Source organism: Cervus canadensis, chromosome 3 (genome assembly GCF_019320065.1).
Source record: "Cervus canadensis isolate Bull #8, Minnesota chromosome 3, ASM1932006v1, whole genome shotgun sequence".
NCBI lineage: Eukaryota > Metazoa > Chordata > Mammalia > Artiodactyla > Cervidae > Cervus > Cervus canadensis.
In genome coordinates this window covers 27,448,086-27,464,247 of record NC_057388.1, presented here as the reverse complement: position 1 = coordinate 27,464,247, position 16,162 = coordinate 27,448,086, and the positions used below count along the sequence as shown (strand labels likewise).

Below are 16,162 nucleotides of genomic sequence, written 5' to 3'. Positions count from 1 at the left end.
AGCTGGCCGGCCTGGGACGGGTGCATTCCCTCCTTTTGCTCGCCAAATCACCAGCATCCGCCCACTGCCCTTGGCCATCCGAGCGCCGGGACCCTCGGGCCTCTATCCCACCCTATCCCGGGATGGCAGTCCTGCCGGTGCTCCCCGGGCCTGCCGCGGCGTGGCGGGCCGAGTCCTTCTGAACCTGTCGGAGTTCTCTCCGTATAGCACCGACTGTGCTCTTTTCCTGCCTAAAGTACTCTGGTCACTCCCACTTGTCTCTTACCCGTTTCTGGCCCTGTAGCAGTTCTTCCGTCGGCAGTGTTTTATTCTTGTCATTTTATTAAGGGTTTGCCGGACTCAAATGAAGGAACTTGTGCACCTTTTCTCACACTATTGGCATAAGGGAAGCAAAATCAGGACCGATTGACTGTGATTTTTGATTTCAGGAATCAAAAGAACAGTTTAGCCATTTAAATGACGACCTAGAGGAGAATCTTATCAACAGGTATATATGGATACATAATCACTGTACCTGTTGAGCTGACTCAACTCGTCTTTGCCGCCTTGTACCTAAAACCCAACAACCTCTTTGGGGCTTCTTCCTCTCCCTTCTTGCCCCTCCGTGCTTCTGGCAGCTGGATATTTGAGGAGTGCCAGCAATATTCCCCGGGCCCCGTATTTTGGTGACATCTGAAGGGAGGAACGGATCAGTCCTTTCAGAAAAAGTACCGTACTTCCTTTAAAGATCATCTTTACTTTGAGACTGTACCTGCTGCTCCCTGGGGCGGATTGAGGAACAGAGGCCCCTCTCGGTAGGTTTGGATCTGAGTTCCACTTCGTACTCTCTAGATACGCCAGGGATTAAATTTGGAGTTTAGTTTTGGTTATGCATGCACCATCTATAGGCGTTTAAAGTGCCCTGTGATGTGCTGCAGTCTAAGCGTCTTCAATATTCAGGAGTTCGCAGAGCTGCACGCCTGCGTGTGCTCTGGCTCCCACCATGTCCAGTTTGCGGTTAAATCCACGGGCACCACTGACCCTCAGTCCCAGTAGCAGGGAAGGGAGGGCAATGGCTTAACTGGTCTGCAGTTTGGGCCTCTCTCGAAAAGCCCCTGAAGCCTCGGGGTAAAAGCAGTCTGGCCTCCTGGAATTCCTGGGTGTATTTGACACATCCACCTCCGGAGGCCTTCCCTCAAACCAGCCGGCGTGGAGGCCCCCACCTCCACCCCTTCTCGCCGGGGTCCGGAAAGCCGGAAAGTGCTGGAATGTCGCGTTCTCTCACCCTATTGTGCCTAGGTGTTGCAAACCACTGGAGGACAGAGCTTCCGGCTTTGATCTCGTGTCTCGGTCATTCTTTACCACCGAGGGGTGAGTTTAAATTAAATTTCTTTCTCTGCTGATAAGTTCTAATGGGCCTCAGAAGGTGAATAATTATGCAGTAACATTTCATGGGTTGTTGGAGTGGGAATCCCCACTGTGCTGTCACCAGGAGCAGCATTTCCCCTGTACCTTAATGCTGAATGAAGCTTCACAAGTAAACTACAAGTGTCTTTCAAAATCCCCGTCTGGATGATCTCATCTTTTCCCTGCTCTCACCTTTCTTGCGCCTGCAAAACAGTTTGGCATCACTTTTCAAATTTAAGTTTTATTTGTGGCTTAAAAATACTTAAAAAATCTCTACTAAAGGATTTTATATTTGAGTGTAAAAATTTTTGCTTTGATGATTAAATATGCATTCCTATCAAGACAAAATAAACATTCATGAAAGCTGAGGCCACATTTTTCCTGGGAAAAGGCAGACAAGCCGTCTGGGATATGCGTGCTATCTCTTGTAACTTATTTTAGTGAATTTGTGCGTTTTTTGCTTGCTTCCTGAGAAGAAGGCTCAAGACCGGGAACTGCTGCAATCAGTGGTCTGAACATACCTGGTTTGCATTCAGAAATGCACTTTCTGTGCCAGAGGGGGAGGATAAAAAGCATACTACATTGTTGCTTCATTCAAAATAGCCATTTACCTATTTGAAAATGTGGGCTTCCTTAAGATTTTGATTTATATTTAATTTCTCCCCAAGATAGGTAAGAAATAGCATCAACAGTTTGAATATTTAAATGGATCAGGACATTCTGACAGATACTTTAAAATCAGACTCAGCTTAAATCAAAGAAATCCAAATTTGTAATTTAAAAGCACAATGAAACTCTTTATAGTTTTTTTCTTTAAAGAAAATCCTTTATATCCCGTTCACATCAGTGTTCCACTGCTTAGCATTTTCCTTGTTTACTTTTCTTCCCTTTAAATTTATTGTGCTCCCACAAGTTTTAAGATTTCTTAACACATGGAAACTGGAGCCTGCTTATCAAGTTTTCACTCCTTTCTTGGCAACTAATTTGAAAGTGCCCAAACAATGAATTGATTTACATTATGTTCATTTCACTCTATACTCCTTGTGAATGTTAGAAAAAAGCTCAATAATTTACCTAGGGTTATCTTTATATCTTTGAAGGGGACTGATCCTTCCAGTTTTAAGTTTTTTAGCCACTCCATTTTAAGCACTGAAACAGAAGAAAGAAAGTAGATGTTATGCCCTGCACCTCCCCCAGAGTTCAGGTGATTGTCTACTTCAACTGAAAATAAAGATTGTACTGCCCAATTTTGCACCCAATTTAATATCCCTAATTATTCAGGTACCCTATCATCAGGTTTCCCATCATTTCAGGAAGTTTTGTGCTTATTCTTCTGTACCGATCAATATTTCGTTTCTCTTTTACATACCTGTCCCTTATTTTGGGCTTTTTTTTTTTCATAAGCACTTTCCCCTTTCAATTAAACAAACAATGACCTTTGTAAGGAAGGGGGAACCAGTAGGTGGAGGTGAGTTTAAGAGTTATTCACATTGATTTAGTGAATCAATATTATCAAGTTATGTATGTGTGTGTATATATATATATAAATGTGTATATATATATACACTCTTAACAGAATTTGACTACAAGTATATGAAGTCTCAGTTTAATGAAAAATAATCATTTTTCTAACATTAAATTCTGTTTCTCTCAAACCTTTAAGAAAGTAAGATTTTTTTTTTTTTTTAGAAAGTAAGATTCTTGTCGATGATAATTCAGTATCCTTTGTACTGTTAGGCAAATTGAGTTTTTCTCTTTTTCCCAATAAAAACTATTTGGTTTAAAACTGTAGTGGTTATGTTGGAGTATGATATACATACATCATATTTCCTATACCCTCAGTAGTGACATATTTTAGTTTATTATCACAATTGACTGTTGTAATAGTAATGAATATAAGGCAGTAAAACAGCCTTGAAAATATTTTGTCAGTAAAACATTATATATTCTATAGTTGCATATACTTTGTAGAAAGTATATGATATAATTTATTTAGTATATGGTGCAATTATTAACTGTGAACATACTTTGCTTACTGACATGTTCACTTGAATGTTTTAATATGTATACCCAAGAAAATCAGAATCTGTGAAGTGTTCCATTCTTAAAATTCTGCCTGTTTTGCAGAGAAAATGTTTCAAAAGTGGGATATAATAGTGATTCCTATTGTAAAGAAATGGTATTTATGTCTGTGAAGAGGTTTAGAATGACTTTTAGTATTTTTAAAATCCAAAAGCAGTGGTATTTTTTTACTTCATTTTTTTTTAAAAGTAAACTTTTCATTTTGGAATAATTTTAGACTCAGAAGAGTTGTAAGAACAGTATAGTGAGCTCTGGTAGTTTTCTCTGTTAATAACATCTTACATTATGATGGTGTATCTGTCACATCCAGGAAATCAATATTGGTATATAATTTCTTAAAATAAACAATTAAAGTCAACAAATGTTGCACTGCATATCTGTCAGTGGTAGATTGCAGCTTAGGAAAATGCTGACTTCTTTTTGTTCAACTTCTTATAGTCAGCTTGTCTATGCAGAGGCTATATACTACATTAGTAAACAAGTCATGTAGAAAGCTACTCTACAGGGGTGTGTTTTTAAAATACTGTTTCTTAGAATAAAAAGGTTTTTTAAAATTCTTTCATAGTTAAAATCTATGAAAATATCTAGTTCAATTTTCATTTTTATTTCATGTATGAAAGCATCAGATTAAATTTTCACAGTTGATGGCTTTACTTAAAATTATAAAGCAATTATTGTTAGCAATGTTCTATTTGTAGCCTAGAACTATTTTTTGTTCTGCAATTTAAAATGACTTATTTACTCATTATTTGTAATAATATAATGATTCTATTTATTTCCTGTTTTCCAAGTTAAATTTTAGGATTACTTTTACTAAGGAACTGAGTTTGTCAGCATATATGGTGTTTTAGATAAACAACAAATAATTTTATTAGCATAAGTATGTCCCATGTAATATTTGGGACATAATTATACTAAGCATGATTTGTTGTTTTTTAAAATTCAGATTTAACTGGGTGTCCTGATTATTTCTTTTTCCTTTTTTAAAATGAAATTCATGTATTTATCAGGACAAATCTAAAAATAAAAGGCAATATAAATACAAAATAACTTGTGCTTGTTCATGAAAATGCTAGAGACAGCATTCTGTACTATTTAAAAAGGAAGTACACGACATAATAAAGTTAAAATTTACTTGTTACATGTAGGATCAAAATATAAAATTGGTTTTCCTCTTTTCTGTTTTTCATTTTTCAGCTTGTTTGTCTTCAAACGGGACTTTCCTTACACATTTAGAATAATGCGAGTATTACTTTGCCATACTAAGAATCTACATTTACCTAGCTTTCAAGAAAGTAATATTATGCTGATGTGTGCACTTTTCTTTCTAATATTAATGCTATAAAAAAGAGATATCTAAAAATCACCCTAATTTCTAGTCATTAGATTCATGCAGTTAAGACCCTATAGTAAAGTTTTGCTCTTACAAATTCTACTTTCCAGGTACTTTACACCTACTTAATTGCTCTTACCTAAACTGCATAAATGTGGATTCCTGTATCTCCAGAAGTCGTGTATAGGTTGCAGCAGCAGTACTGCATATGAAATTCATTTGCCAGGTGTTCTATAAATTATAACTAAGTAACTAGAAGTTAAAGTTCTCTATACTAGGAGAGTTTGTTTTTCCTTCTGTGGAAGTATTGCTGTAGGACATAAAGGTAATATCCACTTATCTATTCATGACATTTTCTCCAGAAGCAATCCATTATCCTAACATAATAGTTTTCCTCCTTGTGATTTATTTATACTATTGATTTTTCTAACAATTTCCTATCTCTTGGCAATTATTATTTGTGATTATCCCTAAAAATAATGAGTAAAATTCTATGTAGCTTAGCTACAATACAGGCTAATAAGTGGTGAGGAGGACAATGAACCTGGCCTCTGAGGTTTATCCATGTTGCTTTCACACAGCTCAAAGAGTACGTAAAGACAACATTAAGAGGCCATGTATACCAATGAGATAAATCATTAAGAACAATACAGGCAGTCTTTTATTCATAAACAGGGAATTTATCAAAAGCCCAGACTTTAAAGGTAGCTGCTTTTATCAGACAGTTAAGGTATTACTCTAAGGGTCGGGAAGAAATGGCTAAGTGGGAAGTGTAGGAAAATTTATTTAGGAGACTGCCTTGATGGTAGCACTCCCTGAAATTAAATTGTAGGCAAGTTTTCACAAAGTGCCCTACTTTCCCCTCCACTTTACTTTGTTTTATAAAGCTAATTAGATATTCATTTGGGTTAATTTTTTAAAATGTAATTACCTCTGTGACTTTTAAGGGAGGCATTCATATACAAATGCAAATTTTTCAAAACATATTACCTCCATCCTAATCCAAAGACTTTCCATTTCAACAAAAGTTTGAAACTTCAGTTTTTGGAGACTATTAGAGCCTCACCTGAAGATATCCTAGGAAATACAAGAAATTATGAAGAAGCAGAGAACACAAATACTTTAAACCCACTTCTGAGATACATGATGTCTTATAATTTTTTTCTTTGTGATTTTTATACGAGTATAATTTACTTTTTCCTTATTAATATCAAAATTAATTTTCCTCACTATTAAAAGTTATCTGCAAATACAATTTTCAGTGGTTATGGTCCCCATATATCAAAATTTTACTACTTCCCTAATACTGAGCATCTAGTTGTTTCCAAATGATTGAACATCCTTATGTATGACTTTTTGTTCTAATTTCTGATGATTTCCTTAGGATACTAAAAGAGAAGAGAATTTTTGGGATAAGAACATTTTAAAGGCTCTAGATAAGGATGACCAGATTACTGCCCCTGAAGTATATAGCAGTTCATACTTCAGGAAACAGCAGTTGAAAGAACTGGCCTTAAGTGCACTGAATTCTTTGTTCATTTAATAAGAAAGAAATGACTGTCATTATTGCTTTAAGTCATATATTTCAGATTCCTAAACTTTTCTTCCCCATGTGTGTTTGCTATTTTTATTCTCTCTTTTGTAAATTGTCCTTCCATGGCTATGCTCTTTTCTGAATGATCGTCCACTTGGTTGCAAAATCAAGCAGATGATCTGGGCCAGTGAAGAATGCTATGGAGAAACAGTGTTGGCTCTGGAAGCAGAAACTCCTTTTCAGTTTTTGCACCATACAGTTCCTTAAGGTGAAACCTGCAGATCGGTTTCCTTTTGTTGGTAGCAGATTAATTGCAGTAAGTGGGCAAAGTGGAACATAAATACATGCTATCATTTTACAAAAGAATTTTGGGAAACAGCCAGTTGTGTTTCCCCACTAAGTGTGGGCATTGTTTTGCACTGTCACAGTACTAAGTATAGATTCACTTGAACATGTTAGCTGTAACTATTTGAAAAGTTAAAAAAAAAAAAAAGAGTCTATAGAATAGTCCCAAAAAATGACTTATGATTTTAATAGTTTACTTTTTAAACTGAATTAGCCAGGGTCTCTGGCTACATGAAGCCACAGATTTGATCTTTAAAGAGACTTACTTCATTCCATGGTTACTCAGACGGTAAAGAGCCTGCCTGCAATGCAGGAGACCTGGGTTGGATCCCTAGGTTGGGAAGATCCCCTGGAGAAAAGAACAGCTGTCCACTCCAGTATTCTTGCCTGGAGAATTCCATGGACAGAGGAGCCTGACAGGCTATAGTCCATGGGGTTGCGAAGAGTCAGACATGACTGAGGGACCTTCACTCACTCACTCAACTAATTCATGGCCACCATAGATAATGAGTTTGATTTGAATCAGCTGTTTTAGCAGGACAGAAAGATCTATTTTTAAATTTTGATATTTTATGACCATTGGAGAAATAATGTCCAAGAGTAAAGTGAGGTCTACATAATCACTAATGAATTCTAAGTTTTTTAAAAAGTTTTTTACATAATTATTCCTTAACAAGATTGAAGTAATAACTACACGACATATTCATTAGCCCTTGAGAGGAATGCTTAAATACAACCATTAAAGAGTCAAGCCTTTGAGTTATTGGGAGAAGAGAAGGAAGAAGAGGGTGAGTAGATTGGACATATATCATATCTCTAATATAGCCTTAGCTTGTAGTAGAGATAACAGTATCTCATAGTGATATTTTAAATGAGACATTTGCTGTTGTCCAAAAATTTTTAAAAATAACAAATACCAAATGCCTACTTTGTGTTCAGTCTTTTGGGTTAAAAATAAGCCTTAAGCATTATTATGAATCACTGACATAATTTGAGAACTTATATTATTGTAAACAGGAGTAAAATATTTCTTGTGTCCTTTCTTTAAGAAAAAAATAATCATTTGAAAAGAAATCACCCCATCATTCTGACCATATGACTAAAATCAACTATTTAAAAATTTAACAGTATGAAGGCATTTTAGCATTATAATTTTAAAATGTTCAAAGTATGTTAAAATAACTTAAACTTTAGTCTGTGTGTGTATATGTACTTACCCAGAATTATTGCCCAATCTATTTTTATCTCAAATTGTTATAAGAGGTCAAGTTAATATTAGTTCATCCTTCAAATAAAGTTAATTGATTATTAACTAAATGTAAATATTCTATTGTGTATAATAAACTGATAGTCACTGATGTTGCTAAATAGACTTTTGTAAAAGTAATTGCTCTTTTTTTAACTATATATAAGAAATTCTGAATACATCAAAAAAAAAAAAAAATGGATCCAAGAGCTTATACCTTTATAAAACTAAACTTCAACAGAGAAAATAAGGTAACACTTATTGGATTTAATTAATTGTTCTATCCATGCACAAGTTTACAACTTTTGCTTATGAATCCTATATTTAAAGTGTCTGGTTTTGGAGACAGTTTTTGTTCTGTCTTTTTTTTTTTTTAATTCCACTCTAGAACAATGGTTCTCAATTTTGTTGTTGTTAACAAACCCCTCTGAGAATTTGATTCAGGTTATGGATCTTAAGAATATACTCATGTCAATACCTCTCTGATACCTATAAATTGACTCAAGATTTAGAGGTAGGTGTATACTGTTGAGTTCTTAGTTTGTATGTTCTATTAAAATGCACATGTTTTTAGAGGAATTTTACTTGAGTAAGTCAAAGAAAGTGTCTTTTATCGTTGACTCTGTTATCTAACCTTGATAAAAATGAATGTGGAGAAAGGCTGACTCTTTTCCAACAGACTGGAATGTCTCTGAAGATTCCAATAAAGAAGAACCACCGGGGTGTTGTCCTTCACCTTTCAGAAGTGTATGATTAAAATTTTGTGATGTTTGTACTTTTCTTGCTTGTTCTGTATATGATGGATCTGTGATATACTAGTGGTCACTCCAGATGTTTTAATTTTGTCTAGGCTAATGTCTTAGGCCTTCTGTTAATATGGAAATAGATGGAATTTTATAGTACATCATTAAATATCCCACTTTAAAATAATTTTATTACTGAAGCAGTATGTATTTTCTAATATTTGGAAAGTCATTCATATGAATAGGAGCCTCAATATAGTTGAGCAAACCCAAACCACTTCTGATGGACTCCGCCTTAGCCAACACTTTATCCAATGCTTATGTTACTATCTTTTTTTTTTGTCAGTTACAACATTTGTAAATCTGTCTTAGTTTTTGCATGATACAGTTATCAACATCTTTTTTATCTTAACCAAAGAGAAGAATGATGCATCAGCAAGTGGGCTGTAAATGGAACAAAAGAGTTATGATAAATACTCTGAAAATAAAGATAGAAGGGGTGATTCAACAGTGAGAGAGACAGTCTACTACACCTTGGGTCTAATCTTCCTCTACACTTGTGAGCACTGGTGTCTGAAGGTAGAGAGACTGAACAGTTGTGGGGAAAATGTGCTATTGCCATAGCAGCTATATTTCCAAGCCTTCTGAATCATAATTAGGTTGTGTGTGAGAATTTTTTTCAGAGTGTGGGTAGACAGAAAAAAAAAATCTAGATTCACATCAGAATGTTAACCAAGGAGGAACCATGCACCTTTATGTTTTTGCTGTGTAAGGAGGAGTCACACAGCAAGCTATTTTCTATGTAAACAATTCAAAAGTACAACTTCCAATTCCATCTTAGAAGGGTGATGTATTAGTTGAGTGTGGGTTATAGAGTCAGATTTTCTGAATTGAATCCTCATTCTGTTACTTCCTTGGTGTTTGACTTTGAGAAGATTCCTTAATTAATCTGTGCCTCATTTGGTAAAGTTTGAATAAAAGAATGAATCTTACTGTCAGTAGGTTAATGCCTGTAAGGCTCAATCATAGTGCCTGATGGATGAGTGCTTAATGAATGTGAACTTAATTTTATAAGTTCTATATAAAAAGTATGTATGGTATATAAAAATGGAAACTTATAAATTAGCTGATTTTATATTATTGACCTTATTATTGTGGATACTAATGACAGGAGCATTTCATTTTATAATGGAAGGCATTCTCTTTGTTACTTTGGAGGTTCTTTTCCCTTTCCCTGTCTTTGGGAGCCCTGTTGACCTTGCTCTTATTTGATGACCCCTTCTTGCTCCTGATTTCCTTTGGTGTCCTGTATGTACCATGGTGTGAGAGCCAGGCTTTTCCTTTTTGGCTTGTATGTTGGTTTTAACCCATCTCTTCCCAGGGGATTTAGTTCTAGGAAAGTGGGGGCTAAAGGAACTTATGAAACTAATATAGGCAAAGTAATTCTGCTTTAACTAGGGCCATGAAACTACAAATTTAATTTTTTTTTTTTTAGATTTTCTGAGGATTTCATGGTGGAATATTTTTTTTCCTTTCAGTCCTAAGCTGACTCCTTGAGTCTATTATATTCTTTATTGCTTGAGTATTTTCAAGTAGTTTTTTTCCTCTTTTTCTAGTTCATTCTTTCTCTTGCTGTCTCTCCTTTTCTTTTTTGCTTTACAATTGTCCAGAATGTTCTGGTAACTTAACAACTTCAACTATCTTCCTAGAATCTTTTCTTGACTTTCAGCTGGGGAGAAAATATTTTAGCCCTGTATTACGTTACTGGATTGTAGTAAAGCTGATGGTCAAACAGAATACCTCCGTTCAATAGAAAATTTTACTTGGCTTATAAAGAATAGCATTCCATCATTTACTACATCTACAGAAACACAGATCAGTTTACGAGACCATTCTTTCCTTCAGTTTAATAATGCAGTAGTGATTGCATTCATTTATAGTTTTTCACACTGAATTGTCTATAATTTTTGCTTTTCTAAAATCTCAAGTATCTTTAAGGAGCTCCTCAAGTAGTTTTAAAAGTAAAACATTTTAATAGGATTGAACTGTACCTTGATAATTAAGTATAAATCATTAAGGAAACATGCCTAACAAATTCAATTACATTGGTAGTGCTTTTCAGTGTATTTCCATAGACATTATATTCACAGATACTATGCTTTTTCTTAAGGTGGGAAAATTATCCTGGATTACCTACATACACCCAATGCAATCATAGGGTCCTTATATAAGAGTACTAGAACGAAAAAAAAAAAAGAGTACTAGAAGAAGGGAAAAGGCAGAGATGGAGGTATAATGAAGGGATCAGTGATCTGAGGGATGCATGCTGAGGCACATGGGTAAAGAACAAGGAATGAATTTGTCTCTAGAGCCTATGGAGACTGGTTTTAGACTTCTGTTCTCTAGAATTGCCAGATAACAAATGTATATATTTTTTAATCCACTACATTTGTGGTAATTTGTTACAGCAGCAATAGAAAAGTAATACAGACTTTATTAGTGCGCTTTTGCTAAAAGGAGGCAAGCTGTGTTGCTTGAGGTTACTATGTAGACATTTGACTATCCATGCATTTTTAAAAAATAATTATGTCTTTTAAAGGAGCTTTTAAATTTCTATTACTTCCAATTTTCCCAGTTTCCTCCCTTGACTAGTTCCTATGAGTGAATTTTCCAGTCAACTTATGATTCCGCTTCAGTAATCCTCTGGGAATAAGAGCTCAAATTAAAACAATGAATACACAGGTGGACACTAACAGAAAATATTTTCATTCAATAAGTGATATGCAAAGCACTCTATATATACTATGAAACCGACACATTGAATAGGCTAAAAGCCAGGTTATTAGCTATGACCTAAGATCACTGAACATAAAAACATACCACCATTTGTTTTAAGGAGTGGTAAGATAAAAAGGGAGTTGGTTGGGTTATATTTTAAAACCATTTTTAAAATAATACAGCAATTTAAAATTTTTAAATTGTGATGTTTACTAAAAGCAGCTGGTCTTACTTACTTTTCGCCTTCATCAGCTGATAACCCCACAGATCCTTGTATACTATCCAGGACCCCAGTTCTCAGCCTGGTTACTTGTTCCAGTGAAGGCAGTAACTTCAAGAGAATTCTGCCTGTGGAGTACTCTTTAAAATCTTTTGAAATAAAAATGCAAATAAAATATTAGACGGGGCTATTAATTAGAAAGTGTTTCACTCATGTATATTATCAAGGGTGAAACAGACCACCAGCCCAAGTTGGATGCATGAGACAAGTGCTCTGGGCTGGTGCACCGGGAAGACCCAGAGGGATGGGATGGGGAGGGAGGCAGGAATGGGGATCGGGATGGGGAAGACATGTAAATCCATGGCTGATTCATGTCAATGTATGGCAAAACCCACTACAATACTGTAAAGTAATTAGCCTCCAACTAATAAAAATAAATGGAAAAAATAATAATAAAATCACAATTGTACTTGAAAAAAAATAATAAAGTCACAAAAGTCGGAAAAAAAAAAAAAAGAAAGTGTTTCGCTGACGTCTGTAGGTATGACTGTGGAACTGCTATGGCTACGCCCAAGGAGAATATAGGCTTGGCAGGTATTTCTAATCTAGGAGGCATTACAGAATTGAAGCCTGGACTGCTCCTGCTCTGAGGAATTAAGCATATCCAATACCATACTGCTCTCTCCCTCCTTCCCAGGAAAGAGAAACCGTCAAGAGCTCAACATCCACACATAGCAAAGGGGCCACAGGCTTTCGTGCCAGTGCTTTTAAACAACAATCTGGTTCTCAATCCCCCAATCCTATTTTTATTTTGCATTTTCTAAAGTGTGGCATAAAACACAAATGGTTTTAGTTTTTTTCACAAGATTTCAGATTACTAGCAGAGTGTACTTTAGGGAGGCTGGTTGTAAGCATCAATGTAAATAGAAATACAGTGAAGAACGGACATAAAATCCCTGGATGAAATTACATATTTAAGTAAATGTAAAACATGACTCAGTTTATTTACATGTTATTTACTGTTATTTACATGGAATTTTAAAATCATACGTATATTACATATAAACTTTAAACAAATTACTTGATTGAGTAATAATAGAGGCATTTAAAATTTTTCACCATAGTAAAAGTAGCTCTTATTTTAAGTAAATAAGTGTTCATATATAGAGTAAGCTTGTGACTTACTCTGCCAAACCTAAAGCTTGAAATAGTGGAATCTTCAGAATGGATCATGTAAACCATTTCGTTTACTGAAGTGGAAGATAACTACCTAATTCTGCCAGAAATTTTACATTATAATTCTCCCTATCCTCTTGACAAAAGGATATAATGGAATTTTGGGTAATAGTGGATATTCATGACAAAAGGTTATAATGGAATTTTGGGTAATAGTGGATATTCACTGAAAGAAGCATTGAGAGAGTGTGAGAGAACATCTGATGGTCTGGAGAAAAGGACCAGCTCAAATTGCTCTAATATTTGCTAGAAAATTCAGGATGTTCCAAATTAAAATCATTCTTCCTGCAATGCCACAGGTCCAACTACATCATACTGTCTATTTGCCAAAATCTTTCAATTTAGTTAGTTGGATAATTTTTCCCTCTAGGAATATATTCCCAATTTTATAGCAGAAATTGATAGGAAAATACTCACTTTGCAGCAAATTGCTTTATAAGCAAATGTGCTTTTTATAAATTGAAGGATAAATGCATTATCTCACTTAAATGAATTTTTGTTTCCTTTTGAGAATCTGAAGGGAAGATGGTGTGTGAACAAAACATGTCTACTTGAATAGCATGATTCTATTGATACATGCAATAAACAAGATCAAAGCATACCAAATAATTATTAAGCAGTCTTTCTTTGCATTACACAAAGATCAAAATATGTGTTAACTCCAACAGCATCATTGCACTGACTGTGCGTTTACTAACTTAAAATATATGTCTCGATTTCTCAGGAGCTCTTGATGAGTTCCTTGTTCCTTTATTTTTCCATTGTGCAGAACCACTATCAAATCTGCGTTCTGTATCGTGGAGAGTCTGTGAGCCACCACTACGCAGGTCCTCCCCTTACTGGCCTTATCAAGGGCATGTTGAACCACCTGGAAGAGAGAAGGACCTATGACTGCTAGTTTTGGTTAAATGCCAGTAAACTTGCCCAAGTCAAACTGATTAAGGAAATCTAATAACATTCATTGTGTATTTGCTTATCTTCAAGGAAACTACCCTTCTTTGTGGAATATCTTAATAGAAATTTAAAATAAGTAATTATAGACACTGATTAAGATTTTTTAATTGGAGTAGCTTTTGTGACAATAAAAATTAGATGGTTATTTGTGTTTAGTGGTTTCAAAGTCAAACCCAGGAAGTAGTATTTCCATACTCAGTTGTCTATTTACTTCATTTCCTCCCATGGTTCCTTTTGTCTGTTTTTCTTTTTAGAATTTAGTTGTAAAACTGTCCTAGCTAAAACAGCATCTCAGCTACAAAGAGGTAATAATGCTTTATATGAGAAATAAGGGGATTTCCTGGAGGTCCAGTGGTAGGATCAGTGCTCTCACTGCAGGGAACACAGGTTCAATTCCTGGTTGGGGAACTAAGATCCCACATGGCTTGCAGTGCAGCCAAAAACAAAACAACAAGAACAAATAAGAAATGGAAGTAGAAGGTAAAATCTGATTATTTGCTGAATATATAAAATATTCTAATGACGGTTATCTCATTTAAATCCTTTCAGTATCTCTGTAAGGAGTATTTTCATTTTCCTGATAAGTAAACCAAGATTTGAAAAATTCAGGTCACTTGACCTAGGTCACACTGCTAGTAACTGATGAATCCAGAATTACAGCCCAAATATGTCTGATTCCAAAAGTCCCATTTTTTTCTTTCATAACACACTGTCTCCTTGGAAATCAAGAATGATAATCATCTAAAAATAGTAGTTGTGTAGTGATTAATCTCATGGGATCTTAGATCAGATACACTCTATTAGAATTTAAAGTGAAAGTGAAAGTTGCTCAGTTGTGTCCGACTCTTTGCGACCCATGGACACTAGTCCATGTGATTCTCCAGGCCAGAATACTGGAGTGGGTAGCCTTTCCCTTCTCCAGGGGATCTTCCCAACCCAGGGATCGAACCCAGGTCTCCTGCATTGCAGATGGATTCTTTACCAACTGAGCCATGAGGGATTTAAGGAAGTTACTTAACTTTTTCTAAGCCTTACTGTGCTGATCTGTAAATTGAACATAGTAAAAAATAATTAATCAAACTGTTGTGAGGATTGAGATAGTAGTGTATAATAAGCACTTGATAAATATTGAAGATTATTATTCATTTAACCAGCTTTCATTTAACAAATAAGAACATACTATATATGCAAGAACTACTAAGGGACAAGAATATAGTAAAATTAAACATGAGAAGAAGCTTGAACTGTACACCTATTGTTACATGTCTGTTTGCCCCCTTGTTTCCTTTTCAAACTGAGCAAATATTCTAAAGAAGGTAGAGAAACTAGCAGGCTACAACATTGCTGTGTAGATCACTCTCTTACATATGTAGTTTACCTTATTATTTTGTTTGGTATCATTAGAATAATAAAACAGGAAAGTAATCTTCCTTGGACTTTTTCCTTGAGTGGAGAAGCATTTCAAGAATTGGGACCCTTTTGATGATGAGACAAATTCTAATGAGAAAACCTTTCCTACACACAAGATTCCTTGTGCCCCAACTCTCTCCCCGCTCCCCACCAGCCTCTGACCTTTACATAAAGGTCAAAACCTTAATTACAACTGGTGACCCTATGACTACAATTCTTTCCAGGCCTTTTTTTCCCCCACCAACTGACCTTAATTTCTTCCAAAATACTCCACTCTCATATTTCATATTAATCCTGAGGTGAAAGAAGAGAAAGTTACCTTTTCACTCTCATTGTCAAGAGCTGAAGTGGCCTCATCCAACAATAAAATTTTTGGTTTACGGAGAAGAGCCCTTGCAATAGCTAGTCTTTGTTTCTGGCCGCCAGAAAGATGTGTTCCTTTCAGTCCGACGTGTGTGTTGTATTTCTATTACAGGAACATGCAATTAAGAAAGCAAGTCTTGGTTATTTAAATTAACATGGCAACTGTGGGCGAGAGCCATCTAAATATTTCAGATTTTGCTACTCTCTAAAATTTGTGTCCCAACAAGTGCTGAAATCTGTTCTTGGACTTGGTTGCAAATAAATGCTAAGCCAGCAGTAAACACTATTTCATTTACGTATCTAATCTGGTCACAAACAGTAGACCTTTGCCATTTTGCTTCTACAAAGGAATTGTTCAAATTAAAGCATTAAAAAAAAACCATCATTAGGGAAAAAGTTCCCAGTAAACACAAATCTTTCCCCATTAAGTTAAAGTATCTTCTGTTTTCAGGTCAAAATGATTTAAAGTATCATTTTAAAAGAAATCATTGGGTTCCCTAGCTGTGGCTCTTACTAAATCTTTGTGGGCACA

The 16,162-nt window shown here is 35.2% G+C and overlaps 1 protein-coding gene across 1 annotated transcript in view; it reads right to left on the bottom strand.

Moving 5' to 3' along the window:
* Window positions 1-13,523: 13,523 nt before the first annotated feature.
* ABCB5 (ATP binding cassette subfamily B member 5) overlaps window positions 13,524-16,162 on the bottom strand; it is a 115,178-nt gene continuing 112,539 nt past the window's right edge. Inside the window, exons 26-27 of the mRNA XM_043462300.1 lie at window positions 15,587-15,733; window positions 13,524-13,771 (exon numbers count right to left, since the gene is read on the bottom strand). Of these exons, the coding sequence (XP_043318235.1) occupies window positions 13,574-13,771; window positions 15,587-15,733 (345 nt within the window). The 3' untranslated portion in view covers window positions 13,524-13,573. The remainder of the gene's footprint in view (window positions 13,772-15,586; window positions 15,734-16,162) is intronic.